The sequence below is a fragment of the Aotus nancymaae genome, unplaced genomic scaffold (assembly GCF_030222135.1).
Source record: "Aotus nancymaae isolate 86718 unplaced genomic scaffold, 86718_ANA_hifiasm-v0.15.2.pri h1tg000059l, whole genome shotgun sequence".
NCBI lineage: Eukaryota > Metazoa > Chordata > Mammalia > Primates > Aotidae > Aotus > Aotus nancymaae.
The window spans coordinates 52154406-52174098 of NW_026988473.1; the positions used below are offsets into that span (position 1 = coordinate 52154406).

Genomic DNA, 19693 nt, shown 5'->3' on the forward strand with positions numbered 1-19693 from the left:
AAATACATCAAAAAGCAAAGAACTTTAACACAATAAAAAATTTACATCAACTAATGGGCAAAACAGCCAGCTAGCATCAAACGCCGGTATTAAACTTATATATATTTTAATTGGATAAAAAGCCAAAACCCGTCGGTATGCTGCATCCGGGCCCATCTTACATGCAACAATACACAAAGACTCAGAGAGAAGGAGGAAGATTTACCAATCAAACAGAGAGTAAAAATAAACTAATAAACAAAAAGCAGGAGATGCAATTCTCGCCTCTGATAAAGTAGACTTTAAAGCAACAAAGATCAAAAGAGGCAAAGAAGGACATTACATAATGGCAAAAGGATCAATGCAACAAGAAGAGCTAACGATTCTATAGATCAACGAGATAGAAAATTAACAAGGATATTCAGAACTTGAACTCAGACCCGGAACAAGTAAACTTAATAAACATTTATAGAACTCTCCACTTCAAATACACAAAACATACATTACCACCTCACACCTATTCCAAAGGTGACTATATAATTGGAAGTAAATCACTCCTCAGTAATCGCATAGCATTTCATAGGTTTAAATTAAATATTGGTTGGCTGTTTGTTTGTTATCTTCTTCCCTTATTCCTTCCTGACTACATCATTAAGTATATTATCAGTATAAAAGAGGTTTTCAATACCCATTACTAAATTGCATTCTAGCCTGAGCAAGAAAGCAATACTCCCATTCTCTCTCCCTCTTTCTTTTCCTTCTCCCTCCTCCCCATTCTCTCTCTTTCTCTTCCTTTTTCCTCCTTCCTATTCTCTCTCTCTTTCTGAAAAAAGAAAAAAAAAGATTGTTACAAATTACAAGAAAACATTTGTAACCCATGCAACTGGTAAAGAAGGGGTATCTAAAATATATATAAAAGACTCCTAAAAATTAATAAGAAAAAGACAACTCAACAACAAAAAAATAAGCAAAAATCATGAGCAGGCATTTTTTTTTTCTAAAAAGTAAACTCGATGGGAAATAAATATGTGAAAAGTGTTCAACCTCATTAGCAGTTGTTAGGTAATGCAAATTGGGTTCCCAGAACATCATTTTACACTCATCGCATTGTCAAAAATTAAAATATCTGACAATAATATCCAAGCACCTGCAGGTAAATGCAAAGTAAAGGCATTTGATTAAATCAAAGAGAGAAAATTAAGTTTTTTAATTCATTCATGCAGTATTTATTTAGCCTGTGGTGGTGTGTGTTTTGGGGGTGAGGACTGGTAAAGTGTTATGAGTTACTGTTTTCACCCCCAGATTCTTATGTGGAAGACCTAACCCCCAGTACCTAAGAACGTGACCTTATTTGAAGACAGGGCCTTTACACGGGTAATCAAGTTAAAACAAGGTCTTTAGGATGGACCCTAATTGAATATGACTGGTGTCTTCATAAAAGGGGAAATGTGGACACAGGGACACACATAGAGAAAAGAAAATGTGGAGACACAGGGATAAGATGCCCCTTCTCCTGGCCCCTCACCTAAAAACCGAGGAGAGGCATGGAACAGATCCTTCCCTCACAGCCCTCAGAAGGAACCCACTCAGCCCACACCTTGATTTTGGACTTCCAGCCCCCAGACTTATGAGACAATAAATGTTTGTTGTTTAAGCCGCTCAGTCTGTGGTACTTTGTTACATCAGCCCCAAACAGGTGGGGATCTGCTTTTGGGCTTCTCTGCCTCACGCAGGTCCCGAGGCAGGAATTGCCTTTGTCTGTAATCAAGGGTGGGCGGGATTGCCAAGGTTCCAAAATGCACCGTGAAGATCCTCTAACTATGCCTGTCATTCCGCTCCCGGCGCGGGGCTCTTGTCCTCCCTTTCTCCCAACCAGCAAACGAATAAACGCTTGAGCGCTCTGAGTAAATGCCTTCAACTCGGCGACACCCCTCGCTTCGGCCCCACCCGCAAACACCCGCCCCGGACCAGGCCCAGAACAGGTGCCCGAGAGGCCTGTTGAATGAATACATTCATGCGCTCTTTGGAGCTGCCTGAATTCTTGTTTCACCAGCATCCCCCTCTGCCCGGTCACCCAGACGGCCTTCTCCAACCTTTCCGAGTTGAAGTAAGCTGAGGAGCGCTCAGTGTGGCAGCTCTGCTTGTGCAGGGAAGGGGCCAGGATGCAGAGGGGCCGCGCAGCGAGGACGCCCCCGCTCAGCGCCCCGCCAGACTCGGGATCGCGCGCTGCCCTGGGGGGAGGGCTGGTCCACAGCCAGCGGCTCGCGAGTGAGAACCCCCCGAGCCCGGTCCCTCTCAGGGAGCTGGCCAGCCGCCGAGGTCCCCGCCTGCGGGGTCCGCCCGCGCCTCTGCCCGCCTGGGCGCGCGTGTCCTGGTCTCGGCCGGTTCCCCGTCCGCCAGGCGGAGCTTCAGGGCGGCGCCACGAGTCTGCCGTCCCGCGGGGGAACCGCGCACCGGCCCCCGGCCCACGGCCAACCCCAGTTCGACGACATGTTGGGCGTCTCACTCCGGGTGGGTTCCGCGGCGGGGTGTATTTAAGGGGTATTTAAGAAGTATCTCCGTCGCGACTGCCAGAAGGAAAGAGGCGGGAGGTGCGGAAGCCGACTAGCGACCTCCCGGGCTGCGCGGAGCCAGAGCGGGAGGCGGGGGAGAGGTCGCGGGCCGGACCGCGAAGGGCGGGGAGCCGGGCGGGACGGCTGGGATTCCGGAAGGCGTGGTGAGGGCGGGGACTCCAGCGCCCCAGCTGGAGGAGACGAACCTTTCCCCGCCAGGCTTGCGTCGGGAGGTGAGCTGGCCGGCCTTGCCGGGTAGACACAGATGCGGGGAGGTTGGCCGAGTCTCTGGCAGTTGAGTGCCCAGGCCCCCTTCGCCCTGTCCTGGAGAGTGTTGGGGAGCTCCCAGGCCCTAAGTCACGGGGCACCCCTTAGAGCTACGCACCCAAGTTCTGTCTTTAGGGACTGGGCCCCTCACTCCGGATTGTGTGTTACGGGTAATGTCCTCCCCCTCCACCTCAAGGAAGGGCTGCCCAGTGTGGGAACCTTTGGCTGTGGCCAGGAGGGGCCTAGTGAGCTGAGCACCCCAGGCCATGTGTGCGGCCCGGTCCAGGCGCCTGAAACATCCTGCCTGTGTGACCTGCAACTGACCCCTCCCTACCCTCGGGGCCACCACAGGCGGTCCCAGCCACCTACTGTGTCACTACCGTTCCCTCTGCCTGTTTCCTTCAGGCGGAGCCCAGCTTCTGTGCCTTTGGTGTGGGGAGGGTGTGTTGTGCCTGAGAGCTGCCCTGCTCAGGGCGTGCAAGACCTGAGGTGCTCTGCTCACACTGTGTCTGCCAGGACCCATCCCTGCTTCTGGCCATCACCGTCATTGGGGTCACTGTGCTCGTGTTGGTCCTGAAGAGCATGAACTCCAGGAGGAGAGAGCCTGTCACCTTACAGGACCGTGAAGCCAAGTACTCACTGCCTTTGATTGAGAAAGAGGTAATGGGCAACCCTGTGGGTGGAAGGCAGTAAGTGGATGATGGCTGAGATGGCAGGACAGTCAGTCATCTCATGGCCTCCGGTTCACTCCCTGCCACCCTGTGTGCAGGTGCTGGAATAGCGCCAAACGGACCTCCTTTCCCAGGCATCTCAGCTGCCCAGCAAGGCTTCTAGAAAGCTGACAGAACCTGCCTATGTTTTGTTTTATTAGAAAATCAGCCACAACACCCGGAGGTTCCGCTTTGGACTGCCTTCGCCGGACCATGTCTTAGGGCTTCCTGTAGGTGAGCAGGACTTGGGTCATCACCAGGACTGGGCCTCCAGGGGCTAGGACCTCCTCTCCTAACAGAAACACAGGTTTCCTACGTCCTGAAGTGTGGAAGATGCCCTCATGTGCCTCCTGAGCCATGTCAGCTCAGGGACATAGGTAGATGGATGTGGGACGGTACATTTCTTTTTTTCATTGTTCTAATTGGGCTGACACAAGAGTGGTACCTCAGTGAGCACTGAAAAGAAGTGAACCTAAAGCAAGAGGCTTAAGATCTCATGGAAGGCTCTTTGCTGGGCAACTTTAGGGAAGTCCTTCAATCTCTCTGAGAGTCAGTCTATGAAATGGGGTCTCTGAGGCCTGCCTGCCTACCTTACCTGTGAAAGTAGCGTGACTGATGGATATGAAAATTGAGAAAATGCAGAGTGTTGTGCACATGGGAGGGATGGGAGGAACCATTCAGGGGAAAGGCCCAGAATGTGCAGGTAGGCAGGAATGAGTCAGGTGCCCCCTGCCCCCACTGTCACTTAGATTCTCTGCAGGGGCCTCAGGCCCATGTCAGGAGGGACCAGCCCTAGGAATTGTGGATACCAGCCCTAGCAGTCCTAGAGTTGAGTTATCCCATTTCTAATCTGTCACACCGCTAGATAGCTGAGTCAGTCTTAGTGTAGTAGAAAACTTCTGGTAAAATCAGAGATTCAGAAAAGCTTTGTACAGTCTACTAGTGCTGCTTCTGCCTGGTGGTTCCTACTCCATGGCCTCTTTGTCTTATATGCACAGGACAAAACCTTGACCATAACTCTATCAGATGGTGAGATTACAGCCTAGCCAGCTGGCTGCGCCCTGAGCCTCCCTGCTGCTCCCTCCCTCCCTTTCTATGCATGAGAGTTCATTATCATGCCTGCGGTCTCCCAGCTCTCTGCTCGGCCTGTCAGGCCAGTCCTGTTGGCAGGAAGCTTAAAAGAATGAAAACCTTTGAGAAATAGAATTTCTTAGAAACTGCTTTGACCCACTATCTCCTCAGCCTTGGTATAGGCAGTGCAAAGTTAGTGGGACAAGGTAATGTAGAGGCCTCTGATTAGAGGCTCTAATATGAGGCCTCAAAATTCACTGCTTCATACCAGCTCAGTGGAAATAAAGTCAGCTAGAGATGGGGCCTGAAGGACCAGCCAGGGATCCTCATTTGCCCTGCAGACACTCACAGGCCAGGACTAGATGGCTGCATATGAAAGAGCTTTTCCACGTTTCTAGTTTCATGTAAGGAAGCTAGGTGTCTCAGACACTTATTCCTGGGTATCCCTGGTGCCCAGAGGGACCATGACCAGAGTCATTGAGCCTGTTCTGAGCTGAGGGTGTTGACGCCTCAAGCTTCAGGGCCACCTCAAAGACTTGGCTCATGCCCTTGAATCAGCTTCAGGGCCCGTCCGCTCTAGTGCCTACTCTGTCTGCTTTTTTCTCCTCCTGCCTCCTTCTCCCTGCACCTTAGGTCTTGGTTTCTATCCATAACTCTATTCCATCTTCCTTGTCTCTTGACTAACTTCCTGTATGTAGCCCACTCAGTTTCTGAGGGAGTAGAAACTAAGGGAATAGAAACTGACTACATACAGGAAGTTAGTCAAGGGTTAGGGTTAGGGTTAGGTATCTTTCTCTTGCCTCAAGCTCTTAGTATCTCTTGATTGCACTCCTGTCCCTGCCACTAATTGCCTTAGTAATTTGAGTCTCGCATTTTGGATCCAACAGGTCGTAGCTGCCCAGTGTATCATCTGACACTAGGATGTAGTCATGATCCATAGGTCTCTGGCCACACCTGGTTAATTAAATTCTGCCCATTAAGGGCAGAGTTACATGGTTTAAAATTTCACTGCTACTCCTCACAAGGCCACAGGCCAGGAAGACATGATATTGTTGCTTCATTTGCTCCATGGGTACCCAAATTCTAGGGCCCTGTAGTATCTGTGAGCCCAGGCCTGCTCTGTGCCTGGTACCAGGATTCAAATGGAGTAGCTGTAATTTATTTACAGACCCCAGTGATTCATCCAGTTTAGGAAGAAATGAGTTTGTGAAGGCCACATATTTTTCTTGAAAATATACTCCATGTTCTTGAAAAAATACTCCTTTCTGTAATTTTTTTTTTTTTTTTGAGACAGAGTCTCATTCTGTTGTCCAGGCTGGAATCCATGGTCATTGCAGCCTTGACCTCCTGGGCTCAGGTGATGCTCCCACCTCAGCCTCCCAAGTAGCTGGGACTACAGGTATGCACCACCACACCTGGCTAATTTTTTTTTTTTTTAAGAGGTGGGGTTTCGCCACGTTGCCGAGGCTGGCCTCGAACTCCTGAGCTCAAGTGATCCACCCACCTCTGGGCTGGGATTACAGGCATGAGCTAACATGCCCGACCCCATTCTGTAATTTTTAATAATCACTCTCCAACTTTAATGATCTTTTCCTGCTCCAAAAAGAAGTTACACTATGATCACAGGTGGGCAGGCATATCATCCCAATTTTACAGATGAAGAGACCAAAACCCAGAGAGATGAATTAACTTGCCTAGGGTAACACAGGGAGGCAGGGCAGGCCTAGGATCCAGGCATTCCAGATTTGGGTTCCTTCCCTGCTCTCTCCTTTCCGCCCCCTTTACATTCTGCCCCAGAATTTGCTCCCTTCACTGAAGCTCAGTCCTTTATTCCTGGGCCTTGTTTAAGCTAGATGTGCTTTGACTCAATGCTTGATGCCTTTTCTATAGGTAACTATGTCCAGCTCTTGGCGAACATTGATAATGAATTGGTGGTTAGGGCTTACACGCCTGTCTCCAGTGATGATGACAGAGGCTTTGTGGACCTAATTATAAAGGTGAATAGTGCCTACCATGTCTGGCTGCCTCATGCTTCCAAGCCCATCGAGGGTGGTAGGGTGGAGGGCCAGTGCTTTTTCTCTGAGGGACATATGCCCTAGACAGGGCTTTCCAGTAGTGAAGCTACAGTTAACCTTGTGGCGGCTTCATCTTCAGGGATTGCTTATAGCAATTGAGTGAGCAGAACATTTTCTCTGCAAAGCTTCCAGCAGTAAATGCATTTTCTAGTTGTGTGTGGCTGTGGCGTTGTGTCTGGGAATATGAAAGCAGTGCTGCCTTGCTTTTCAGATCTACTTCAAAAATGTACACCCCCAATATCCTGAAGGTGGGAAGATGACTCAGTATTTGGAGAACATGAAAATCGGGGATACCATCTTTTTTCGAGGGCCAAAGGGACGCCTGTTTTACCATGGGCCAGGTACTGGAGGGGTTCACACTGGGCTTCCAGACGTGGGGGTAAAGATTCCTGCAATGATTCAGTTCTAGTACACTCCTCAGATTTGAGTCACATGGGTTTGTCCTTAGTCTTCATTCATTCACATACAATGCATAATAACCACACTTGTCCTACATTCACACATCCACTTCATGAGGTTGTAAGCTTTTTTAAGGTAGGGGAATGATGTGGTGTTTTCTCATCATTGTATTAATATCTCCAGCACAATGCCTGATACATAAATGGTGCCTGCTAATACTACTCACATAGCCATCATTTACTAACTGGTTCACGGCTGTGGGTGAGAATGCTCTTTGAGTCTCTTTGTTAACTTCAGCTTGCTCCTCTTCCTCAGAACAAAAGGCCCATCGATTCCCTGAGCAGGCCCAGGCTCTATTCCTGCTTTGTGCACTGGGGCACCAGGGCTAGCTGAGGAGACTGCCCTGGCCTACTTCTCTGGCTTAAAATGGCGCAGACAATCCCCTTAGTTGGACCTGCCTCCTGGGAGTCCCAAGGAATGTCGATGATCTTTTGCAGTCTCTTAGGCAAGAATTGCAGAGGTCATAAGCATTCTGTGTTTCCAGGGAATCTTGGAATCAGACCAGACCAGACGAGTGAGCCTAAAAAAAAACTGGTCCACCACCTGGGAATGATTGCTGGGGGCACAGGTAAGGGTCTTCTAGGGTCTCCATTCAGAGAGCGAGTCCTGAGACCATACTGACTTGGAAGTTATTTGATCTTAGAAGGTACAACATGAGAGATTTCTCCCCTAGCTGTAGTAGGTGGGAAGGATGAACCAGTGACAGGTCTTGAAACTGACCTTGTGTGCCCTGCTTCCCCTAACCAATATGGTGGCTGCTGAGGAGCCTTGGTGGGGACCTTACAGGTCAGGCTGGGGTCCAAGCTGGACAGGTCCACCCATGCTGTCCCAGGAGCTTGTGGATCCAGTTCAAGCCTGACTCTCCCCATCCCTTGAAAATGAATGCCTGAAGGAAGAGAACAGTCTTGAAGGAGACACACAAAGTGCCAGGCACCATAATAGGCACTCTGAAAAGTATCACATCTGCTCCTCGTTACTGTTTGATGAATGGGGACACTGAAGAGCTTAGAGTGTTCTTTCCATCCAGCCATATGAAAATGAGAAAGACCTCTGACTTACTGTTGCATTAGAAAGGAAAATCAAAATGAAGGGCTGTTCTCCACTTTGAGTTTTGGGGACAGAAGTGAGAAAAGGATAACTGGGGCCAGAGGAAGGTATGAAGCTTGCTGCAGGTCAGGGACTGTGGGCTTCAGAGATGGGGAGAAAGCTGGCTGCCCGCTCACTGTTTTCCAGGAATCACACCCATGCTGCAGCTCATTCGCCACATCACCAAGGACCCCAATGACAGGACCAGGATGTCCCTCATCTTTGCCAACCAGGTCAGTTCCTGCTGAGCTTGCAGTGGTAGGATGGAATGTTTGCTGAGCTGGGCTCTTGTTTTCATTTCTCCTCCATTGACTGAGCTCATGCTGCTTGGGTGCCTGTGGCTGTGGGAGGGCTTAGCGGGATCAACAAAGCTGCTGGCAGCTGGCGAAGCTGAGTCCAGGCCTGCTTTTTGCTTGTATTTAACTCTTTTGTGTCTCCTCAACCAACCCTGAGCTCGGAGCACTCCTTTCTTCCTTAGTATGTATTGCTGTATTTTTGCTAAGTACAAAATTACAGATGTCCTCAGTGGACATTTCAGAAAATACAGAATATAAATATGTTTACTTATTTTTGTCTTTTTTCTATATATGCTATATATTTTTAATTTATATATGCATTTTTTTCACTCAGCATTACCACACAGGCATTTTCTTCTCATTAAGATGCTTTATAAATATTTTCATCATAGTCTCTATCAAGTTGCACCATAATCTACTAACTTCTATATTCAAGCTGTTTTCAGTTATAAATAATATGGTGATGAATATTTGTGCCTACGCTTGATTACTTTTAGATTATTTTCTAAGACAGAATCCCAGAAGTGGAATTACTGGGATGAGAATCATGAAGAGTTTTAAGATCCAGGCCTTCTGTGCAGTATCTTTGAGGCTGGGACAGGTTATTTTTGGCTTTGGCTCCTTTTTCCCCAAATGAAGCTCCAGACTGTTTTCCTCTCCTTCACATATCTAGTGCTGTTCTACCACAGGATTTTCTGAGCCCATTACATTTCTTGCAGAAGATCCTGGGCCTGCACTGAGCTTGTTCCAGTTGAGTTTGCTGTGCTAGAGCTCAGTGTAGATGTAGCAGGTAGGGCTGGAGCTCTAAGTGAAGCCACCTTGGCCAGTGCTTGGCTAAGGTCCTTCTAGCTGGAGGCAGTCACTGCAGCTCTGTGGGAACCTACATCCTACCACCAACTCCATCCACAAGACAGAGGGTTTGGTCTGCAGGAGCAGCAGCAGAACTGTTGATTGCCCTGGGAGTTGGCAGCGAGCACTCCAGCTGGAGTAGCGGCAGCTTTGGAAAGAGTGTCCTGACCAGTGTAGTCAGTCTGGGGAACAACAGGATGGCCCTGGAGGGGCTTTTCTAGTGTTGCTTCTTTTCTAGACAGAGGAGGATATCTTGGTCAGAAAGGAGCTTGAAGAAATTGCCAAGACTCGCCCAGACCAGTTCGACCTGTGGTACACCCTGGACAGGCCTCCCATTGGTACGATATCCAATGCCCTCACCCACCACGGGTCAGCTTCAACCCTTGACTACTTTGAGGACTGGTCTCTGTTTCTTTGTTTTTGTTTTATAGGACCAGACGTAGGGGTGAAGTCTTGGGTTTTGGCCTCAAATGGGAAATGCGAGAAATTGAGGGAGAGAGGATTTGGGATGGCTTGCTTTTAAGGGCAATCAAGAGCAGGTGTCCAGTATACCAGCAGCACCCCACATACCACACTGAACATCAAAAGGGACACTGCCCCTGGCCACTCTGAACAGCCACCCAACTCTACACAGCCACCACACACACATCTAATATGGGCACTGACCCCTTCACACTCACACATCTGCTTACGGCCACTCACGCCACCCCTCACCACCCACCTTACCTGGACAGCAGTCTTCACATGCTGAGCCCCCAGACATCTGCTGCAGCCCCAAACAGCATCCCAGCAACCATGGTGCACAGAGCACCCCACACTGCACCCAGCTGTTCCTGCTTTTCATACAGCTCCCTGCTCAGCAGAGTGAGCTACCCAACTGAGCGATTCTGAGCAGTTCCACCAACACCAGGCCACACCCTGCTGCACAACTCCAGCTGGCTGCATTGATTCACACACCTCGGTATACCTCATTGTATTCTCTTTCCTTGTCAATGCTGACAGCTGACAGACACCGGAGGAGGGGGCCTCAGGTTCCCTGCAGTGAGCCTGGGTCCTGGAGTGACTGCTGCAGAGGGCTATTTACCAGTTCTGAGACTTTTTGCAGGGAGCAGTACTACAACGACTTCTAAGCCTTGTAAAGCAGCCTGTCACCTCCTCCCTGGCTGAGGGTGGGTGTGCAGGCGGCCTGGAGTCAGGAACTCCACCTGGCATCCCATAGCGTTTTCCTGCATCTGCTTCATTTCAGACTGGAAGTACAGCTCAGGCTTTGTTACCGCCGACATGATCAAAGAGCACCTTCCTCCTCCAGGGAAGTCCACGCTCATTCTGGTGTGTGGCCCACCACTCCTGATCCAAACAGCAGCTCACCCTAACCTGGAGATGCTGGGCTATACCCAGGACATGATTTTCACTTACTAACACCTCCATGTGCTCAGCAAATTTACATGTCCCTTTTCATCTGTTTCAGAGTGAGTTCAATTTTACCACGTTAAACTGGGATGTTTTCAAAAGTGCCTTGCCATGCACTCGTGTGCACACACTGGTTCTCCTCTCTTTTGGGTGTGGGCTTGACAAGAAGGACTCAAGGGGTTAGAGACGGGCTGCTGAGTCCTCCTTGCTTGGAGGGTGGAAAGAGCTCCATTTCAGTAGCTTTCTCCGTGCTTTTGTGAAATAAACTCAAGTACAAAGCGGATAGCCCATGAAGTGTGGCTCTGTGCGGGACCTGGTAGGCAATCAGGAGGTCTTGGCCTGCCCTGTGAGTTGGCTTCTGCATGCCCATGGGGGTCAGAACTGGCAAGTGTCAGGGCAATTCCCCAAAAAATCCAAGTGGGGTCACATCAACTCTCAAGACTCTCTCCATGGCATGGTAGGGGTGGTTATATACAGAAACTTCTCAACTTTCAATATCAGGTTTCAGAAACTGTGCCTTCAATCCTTTGTATCATGAAACCCAAATGATATGAGTGACCACGTGGCCATCTGCGGTTCATGGCCAGGATGACACACTGCTGCTCTGTTACCTGTGAGTGGGTAGAGCTGCTTCTGCCCTGTTTCAGAAGTCTCATAACTAGCCAGAGATTCTGTAGGGATTTTGTTCTCCAAATTATAGAAGAGGAAACTGAGACTTGAGGACTGTGTTCCCAGGTCATTCAACCAGTAGGTAGCAAAGCTGGCCTTAAACCTGGGTCTGCTTTATTCTGAGTTGTTCCCCTTTTCACAAAAACTGGCATAATGGTGGCAATGTTGGAACTTGATGTCACTGGATTTGTTACTCAGTGTGCATGTGCATGAGGGAGAGGGGAGGAGAGAGAGGAGAGGAACAGGGCTCTGGGGAGCTCTCTGTACAGCTGTGTCTTGCCCTCAGGTGGCCAAGCACAGAGATGGCCTCACAGAGGGCCTGTGGGGGTGGAAGAGAGGGGTGGCCAACCTAACCCATCCACCTGTTCAGTTGCCTCCTTGGGGATCCTTCACTGCTTTCAAGGGAGTCCCCACTCTGGCCACCCCATCTCTCCAGGACACACTCCAGGGCCTGGCTCCCAAGGCCTTTCTTGATTTGGCTCCTGCTGACTTTATCAGGTTTTTCTTTCCCTGGGCCCTCAACTCCAACACCATTCTCTCACCTAGTTGTTCTCAACCGAGGGTAATTTTGCTGCTCAGGAACATATGACAAAGTCCAAAGACATGTTGGTTGGGGTGCAAAGAAGGGGTACATCTACCCTCTATTGGCATTTACAGGGTAGAGACCAAGGATGCTGCTAAACATCTCAAAAGCCACAGGATAGCCTCCATCACAGAGAATTATGCAGCCCAAAGCGACAGCAGCACAGAGGCCAAGAAACCATGTTCTAGCCTACCAACTTTTGGCAATTCCTAGGTTGTGCTAGGCTGTTTCAAATCTACCTGGAATGCCCTTCCCCTTCGGCATACCTGGGGAAGTATGATTCATCTTTCCAAATTCAAGTGTCACCTCTTCCGTGGAACCTATTCATACTCCTTCCCCAAACCCCCATTAAAAATGACAACATGCTCTTTTAGGCTGCAAAAAAACTAATATTGGAGCATCTGTAACCTTTGGGACAGTCTTGTTTGAAACTGGTCTGTACTCCCCCACTAGACTGTAAACACCTTTAGGCAGAGACCTTAGCATTCATGCCTCTATCTCTGGCCCCAGCATGGAAGGTACATACCACACACATGGAGTGTGGATGGGGAACTTAGGAGCATGGATCTCCTTGGCAACTGGAGGGCTGTCTGTACAGGAGTCAGCCCAGAGCAAGTGTTCCAGGTTAGTGGTGAGGATCCGGTATAGCAAGACGACAAGGGACTTCAAGGTGAGCTGTGCTCTGGCTCAAGGGCAGACACGTGGGAGAGCTGACCTCTAACTGGATCATGTGGGAAGGCTTCCTGAGAGATGGTCTCTTTGCCGAGCCTTGAGAGACAGGATTGTGCCTCATGAAGGGGACTAGGAGAAAAATGCATTCCCCAGTGAGGGAAGGGCCTGAGTAGACGCCTGGAGGGAGGAAAGACTAAAGAGTGTCTGGAGAGGAAACAGACAGGTTTGGGAAGTTGGTGAGTTTCGGTGGAAACCTGGAGTTTGAGGTGCCCGAGGGCCTTCCACTGGGGGGTGCTGTTTAATCAGACATTATGCCTGAGCTGCTTGGAGGGCAAGGCCTGGGAGGCTGTGTCAGCTTGGGTGGAGGGAGAGGGCAGGGCCTGGTGTTGGGCTCGCTTCTGCTCAGATGCTAGGAGGTCGCACTGATACCCATTGCAGATGAGGGGAGTGGAGTCAGGTAGGGCTGTGGAAAGGTGCCTCATGCTTTTCCCACTCCCACCCTAAACACCCACCTTGCCCCGCCACAGTCCCGTGAATGGAAAGGCACGTTCCTGTGAAGCAGCCCCGGAGGGAGCTCCTGGTGATCATGTCACAAAATGCAGTCACTACAGAACATTCAAAACAGTTTTTTGGAACTTTTTTTCCAGCAGGTTTTATGAACTAACAGCTCTTCCCCTCGGGTGTGAGAGCCTCCAGGCTGTCACCAGAAATAGAACGAGGCATTGAGTCTGTGTGCTGATAACTCACTGCCCTCCCACAAAAGTGGTCTGCAGTCCGGGTATAAAAGTACAAAAGGTATGAAGCCTGTGGTGAAGAGCACAGCCCGGTCGAAGACACACGTGGACTCTGGGGCCACCCCATGACACCAGCCCCAACCGGGCTTGCAGAGGGGGCTGCCAGCTCCCCACAGAAGCAAAGGCTCTGGGCCCCCACACGTGCCTCCCTGGGCTCTCAGCCACGAAGAGAGTCATCTCCAGTCGTCAGAGTTGGGGACAGGCAGGCGAGAGTCATTCAGCAGCTGGTCCTGGCTCAGCATTGTCTGAAAGGACACAGCCGAAGGGGCAGTTAAACAGAGTTTTGGTCCAGGCTGCCCTGCAGCAGCTACATGGGAAGCAGAGGGCCTGGGGTGAGGGCTGCATCTGATGCATGTGCACTATAAGTTTATGGTGTCCCGAGAAACCCTGAGTGTTATGTTAGAATAAACACACTGTTAAGATAAAAATAAATTGTTCATCTTAGAAATACATTTCCTATTTTCAGGCCACCAAAGGCCTAGATCATAAGGGCAAGTATGGGCAGATTCATGCATGGGCCAATAAATAAAAAAGTTAAATAAAAGTGATCCTGTTTGGAGTCAGTGAGACTTTGCTGTTTTGTCCTTGGATACAAGGAGACTCTTGTATCCCTGTCCTTGTCCTGTCTTCCCAATGTGCCTTGCTGGACAAGCAAGCAAAGTACAGTGACGGGGCCTTGATGGGAACAGACACTACAGCCGACAGGCCCAGTGACGGGATGTCCAAGAACTAAAAGGCCTTGGGAGTTATGGGCCCTCAAAAACAAATCCTGTGCTCTGTGGCTGGCTTTTCCTGCCAGCTCTAGTCTGCCTGTAAGCCTGGCAAGGAGGATGCCATTAGCCCTGCTTTACAGATAACTAAGCCAAGGCTCAGGAGAGAATGGCACCTGAGGTCACAGAGCTAGTAAAGTCAGAGCAGGGATTTGAGCCACACTCCAAAGCTGCTTTTTGAGGCCAAGCTGCTTCCCCATGATATGGTTTGTCCTTTCAGGCATGCCAAGATGTGCTCACAAGCCTGCAACCACTTTGTGATATCCCCAAAGTCAGAGGCAAGCTAGGAAATGCATGTGTCTCTGGGCAGAGGGCAGAAGCGTCCACCAGGACAGGATGCAGGCTGGGCTATAGGCTGATGAGACAGGTGATCCAGAGCTGCTGAGCATCTTGGTTTCCTCACCTCTGAGCCTGGGAAGAGGACCTGAGACCTAGTGTGCTTTAGCTGGCTTTGGCTAAAGGCCCATGAACCATTGCCGGCAGGGGCTCAAGATCCAGCAACAGGCCAACGGAGGAGGCCCCTGGGCTGCTTTCTGCCTCAGGGCTGGCTCAGGCTCAGGCTGTGACCCCAGCACCGAGCACCCTTCTTTGCTGTCCCCCAGGCCTTGTACACCACCATACCAACTCACTGGGCCTCCCTGGCACCAGTGTGACTGTGGGGAGAGGGTCCGAGTCCTACCGTAAGGCGGTGAATGTCTTGGGAGAGGAGCCCTATTTGCGTCACGGTACCTTCCGAAGGTGCCATCTGTAAAATGGGCAGCAGCCTGGTCAGCATACATGGATGCAGCTCGTGATTCAGAGAGTTGGCATGCAAGTCCTGTCCTGCTCAAGCCTGGCTTCTCCAGGGCATGCTTCCCTGGAGGGATGGGCAAGGAGTGGGCCAGGCCCTGAGAAGTGACAGGTGGGTGAAGCACATGCTGCTTCTGTTCCTGGGGAAAGGCATCAATGTCCCACACTCCATGCACACCTTTCCTAGGGCCCCACTGGGAACTAGCATTCAGGATACATAGAGGCAGGACATAGGCAGGGCTTGTCAGAAGCAGCCCTTCTGCATGTGGTCAGTGTTCCAGCTATTTCCAGGAGCAGAGAGCAGTAGGAATGAACATCTTCAGGATGCTAAATAGACCCATGCTAACCAGGCAACAGAGCCCAGACACCAATGCCCTGGTATAGGTGGCCATCCTCCCCACTACTCAAGAGCCTCCCTTCTCCCCCTCCTTCTCAGGTAATGCTCGTCTCTTCCTTCTTCCCTAAACCTACTTAGGCACTGTAGATTTGGAAGCATTCTCTGTAAATTTGGAGGGCACCAAGTGTAACCCCTCCCTCGTTTTATAGGTAGAAAAACTAAAGCACACAAAGGGAACAGGACTTACTTGAGGGTGCAGAGAATCAATGGCAAAACAGTTTCATGCAGGGTTTGAAAACAGGCACATGCCGAGATCTCTGTACCGCAACATAAGAAACAAGGGACAAAGCCTGCCCTGACTGGCTCTACAACTGCAATGGCCCGGCATCAGCCTGAATGCACACTTGTCATCCAGTGGACTTGGGTACCAGGATCTAACAGCAGCACTGCCAGCTGGCAAGCTTGTCAGTCCCCACATCTCTCACCTCCAGGAGGTGGCCTGCGGCAACAGACCATGCCTGAGGCTGCTGGTAGTTTAAGAAGCAAATCTTAGCATAGCCTCCATCTGGGACAGAATCAGAGTGCTACAATGGGGTCATCACGTCATGCCCAGGCCATCAGACAGCGGTGATGTGGTGTTACTCTTCTGTGATGAGGCCCAGGGTATTGAGGGGAGCCAAACGCTGCTTAGGGGCAAACTACAGTCTCCTGACCAGGAGCCCAGACTGGCAAGGCACGTCTCACCCTTAGTCCCAGCCAGACAAGGCCCATCTGGAGGAGCCATTATCAGTCAGTCAGCCCCTAAAGTAAGGGGACAGATCTATTCCAGTTCCGCCAGCACAGACCAGCACCCACCCATAGTTATGAGCCTGGCTAAGCTAGTAATAGAGAAGCCAGCAAAACACATGAAAAGAACAGTCTTTCCAGCAAGGTGCCCTTCTAGTCTCCCCACCACCCCCTTCACTGAGGTGGGGGCGCTCAGGCCACTGAAAAACCAGTTTTGAGATCTGCACGACAGATGTGCCCTACAGTCAGGACGTGCATGAGACACGAAGCCCCCTCTGTTTCACAGAGGGAAGCAAATTCTGGAGCAGCGAGGCCATAGACCTCTTCTGCAGGATATAGGAGGGGGGTCTCGCCTTGTTCTACCCCGCCTGGTGAATCCTGAGTGTGCACCTGGCTGAGGACCAGGCTCGGTGCCATCGGCTCTTCAGCTCTGCAATCGGTAGGATTCCATTTCCAGATACTCTCAGCTCTCCCCAACAAAGTTAAAGGTACATTGCGCTGCCTGCTTTCCACATAAATATTGTTTTTATTACAAGAAAGAAGAGACCACCTCTGAAGTAAGGCACAACACAATTCCACTGCCACTGTGGCAGAAGTCCCTGTTGCTCATCCCTTTGATCTCAGCCAACATTGTGGTCCACGGGCCAAAGGCACTTGAGCTTTTCCCTCTACTGAAGCACGGGAGGTGCCTGAGAGCTGAGCCTCGTGGGAGTGTCCATGGTCTTTGGACCTGCGCCCAAGTTCGTGTGTTTCCACTGGTGGTGAAGATGGACATCAAGAATTATGAGAAATGTAAAAGTGTCTTTAAGTGTCTTTCCTCCTGAGTCCATCTTTGGCAATGATCCCCAAAGCCTGGCCCCTTAGGGATGCAAATCCAGATCCTGGCCACCCTCAGGGTTCAAAGAGAGACTGGCCCAGGGGTACACAATTGCTGGAATGTTCTCTGCGAGTCATGCACACGTGCGGGGGTGAGGTGCAGTTATATGGTGACACACATGGTGTTACTGTGAGCTCTCAGGGTGCACAGAGAGGGCAGGTGATAAGGGCATCAGCTAATCTGTCCCACCTGGTCCAGCCCATCCAGTTCAGGGGAATCAAGGGGGCTGAGGCCCCGGTAGCCACTGTAGAACCTGTGACTGTCACTGACACCGTCACCAGCCTCCATTGGGCAAATGTAGTCTGTCGATTCATCGAACTTCTTTTTTCTTATGTTTCCAAAGTGTGAAAATCCTAGTTTCCTTGGCTAAAACACAGCAAATGCAAGATTATGCAATCAAGGCAGTATGCAGATATGACTGACAGTATACTTAAGAGCAGGCCCACAAGGAAAGCAATCATGTAAACTGCTCCTAGAAAGACTGAACAAAACAGAGCTCTTGTAAGCAATTTCTATGCTGAGAAAAGGGCAACAGGTAAATAAACTTGAACAAGAGCTGCTCCTCAAATACTATGCCTGAAACTCATGCCTGGCTACCCCACCAAAGTGACTTTCTTATTTCCACAGAAGAACTGGGAGTTCCCTTAGAAAGTACTTGAGATCTGCACTTGAGGCCAAGCACAGAGAACTTGCCTCACTATAGCTGCTGGCACCCCAACCCCTTCCCATCTTAGCACCTGGCAACATCTAAAGGCACGTAGGATAGCCCCAGGTTGCTCCTTGCCCTAGTGTCACCCAGCACTGTTTCTGCCGGACTCCCCCAGACACACTTCCTGTCCTGCTCCCTTGGGGAAGGAGGTCTGTGCATGAGTTGTAGCTGGGCATTAAGCATCAACACTACCAGGTATAGGATCAGCCTGGCCTCCAGGGGTTGCCTGTGGGTCTACAGTCTGGGAAGAATGTGGTCTGAGAATACTGTGGCTCAGGCAGGTCTAAAGGGCTGTGTGGGATTTTGGGAGCCCCAATGAGTAGTGTTGATGCTTGGAAGACCTTGGGACCTCTGGGCATCTGTGTGCTGGCCACTTCACAAAACAAGACAGATGAGACCAGCTTCCAATGGGAGTACTTCCTATGCCAGCAGGACAGCTTTGGCCAAGATCCCATGGCATTGTGTCATGTAGGCGGGTCTGACTGAAGAAAAGCTAGACTCGGAGCACTTCTGCTCTGCAAGATGAGTCACAGGAGCAGTGGGGTGGAGGATGAGCTCTAAGCCACCTGAGGATAGGTGCTTCCTGCACATACTTTCTATTTTCTAAAGAAACCTGAACTCTCTTCCTTGGACTCAAAATCGGTGGAGAACTGGCTTCACAAAGAACTGGCCTAACAGCCCACAGGACCACAGCAGAAGCTGGAAGGGCCTCCTTGTCCAGGTTGCACACGCTGCTCTGGCTATAGGCATTGAGTCAGGCACTGTGCTGGAGGTCTAGGAGGCAGCCCAGGGCCCACCCAGAAAGGGTCTGCAACTCACCCGGACTTTGGCTGTGGTGGTCAGTGGTGTGTAAGCAGGTGAGGACATTTTCTCTCGCTTTTCCTGTTCAGCCTCTGGACCAATCAAAGCATTGAACTTGGTGGTCAGGTGGCGTCTGAGGAGCGTCTTTTGTGGGGGGATATTGAGAAGCATAGCCAGGGTGTCCCCAGTGAAGCGTGGCTCCAAGATCTAAGAAGGAACCACAGACAAATCTGGCCAGGGGCAAATACAAATGGCTCGAGGTGGGGGATGCCGAGAGATTGGCCTGTTGGGGCTGGGGGCACCTCCAGAGCAGGGGCAGGAGCTCATTCACTTGTTCTGAGTCCCACTCCTCCCACTGGCTGGCACACGGCCTGGCTCTGAGCAGACACTAGCACATTTGCTGACTGACCACCACCTTGTTTTCACAGACCAGCAGAGAACTGGGACCTCTTGGTGAGGCTGTCTCCCACGGTCTCCCCTGGATGACATCCAAGCCACCACACTTCCTCATTTTCCCTCTGGCTTTGCAACTTGACAGATCTGAGTAGTGATAAGGATCATACTGCAGCAAGTGGGAAACTGCATTTTTATGGCCTTCCTGTCCCTTCCCCAGCCCCTCTGTTCCCTCAGGACAGGCGGACCTGCCTTGTAAGTGTTGGTCCTCATGCAACCCATTGACCTAAAATCCTCAGGTCTGATGCCAAGGAGGTGCTTCCAGAAGGCATCTTGCTTCCATGAGGTATTAATTCTTAAGGACAAGTTATCAAAATACTTTCTTTGAGATGTCAAATTATTCAAGAGCTTGAGATGAAGTACCGATTTTTTAAATTAGATTTTATGTATTTTCCTTAATAAGTTTCTGAATATCCCATTTGCACCAAGGCAGGTGGGTTAGGCCAGAGATCCACTCACAATGAGGCCTCCATGGACTCCACTCCCTCGAAGATTGGGTGCATACTCTGCCAGGTCCACAGATCGCAACCATTCCATCACCCTGTGGTTGGACCACTGTACAACTTCTGAAGGAGAAAGGTTACTCTGTCAGAGGGAGAAGGAGAGTGAGGAAGTTAGGCTTAATAGGTCCCACCATGGTCCTCTGTGGAGTCAGCCCCTCTAAGTGACCTGGCCCCAGATGCAGCACAACAATAGAAG

General features: G+C 50.4%; 2 protein-coding genes across 16 annotated transcripts in view; one reads left to right on the forward strand and one right to left on the reverse strand.

The window, feature by feature from the left end:
* The first annotated feature begins 1930 nt into the window (after positions 1–1930).
* LOC105720300 (NADH-cytochrome b5 reductase 2) lies at positions 1931–11055 on the forward strand. 5 transcript variants are annotated; one of them, XM_012456727.2, is made up of 9 exons: positions 1931–2490; positions 3315–3458; positions 3670–3742; positions 6470–6576; positions 6866–6995; positions 7598–7681; positions 8347–8432; positions 9583–9682; positions 10591–11055. In XM_012456727.2, exons 1-9 carry the CDS (start codon positions 2470–2472, stop codon positions 10761–10763), a joined length of 918 nt encoding a protein of 305 aa, XP_012312150.1. In that variant the 5' UTR covers positions 1931–2469; the 3' UTR covers positions 10764–11055. The 5 variants fall into 5 exon arrangements, with proteins under 5 accessions (XP_012312150.1, XP_064221288.1, XP_012312152.1 ...); XM_064365218.1 differs by lacking the exon at positions 1931–2490 and adding an exon at positions 2707–2786; XM_012456729.2 differs by lacking the exon at positions 1931–2490 and adding an exon at positions 2709–2764.
* A 2245-nt stretch (positions 11056–13300) lies between these two features.
* PPFIBP2 (PPFIA binding protein 2) overlaps positions 13301–19693 on the reverse strand; it is a 138865-nt gene continuing 132472 nt past the window's right edge. For 2 of the 11 annotated variants that reach the window (XM_021675113.2, XM_021675112.2), the window contains 5 exons: positions 19454–19579; positions 18560–18748; positions 17221–17397; positions 14922–14987; positions 13301–13717 (listed from right to left, as the gene is read on the reverse strand). In XM_021675113.2, coding sequence (XP_021530788.2) covers positions 13646–13717; positions 14922–14987; positions 17221–17397; positions 18560–18748; positions 19454–19579 — 630 coding nt within the window. In that variant the 3' untranslated portion in view covers positions 13301–13645. Of the gene's footprint in view, positions 13718–14921; positions 14988–16657; positions 17398–18559; positions 18749–19453; positions 19580–19693 lie in introns of those variants that run through there. The other 9 variants (XM_064365217.1, XM_064365216.1, XM_021675117.2 and 6 more) reach the window with 7 other exon arrangements.

Bases quoted from the DNA above. Each gene is read 5' to 3' on its own strand.
- LOC105720300 (XM_012456727.2), top strand. From the start codon at position 2,470: ATGTTGGGCGTCTCACTCCGG. The intron at 3,459-3,669 runs GTAATGGGCAAC...TTGTTTTATTAG, and splicing joins TGCCTTTGATTGAGAAAGAG to AAAATCAGCCACAACACCCG. The intron at 7,682-8,346 runs GTAAGGGTCTTC...ACTGTTTTCCAG, and splicing joins AATGATTGCTGGGGGCACAG to GAATCACACCCATGCTGCAG.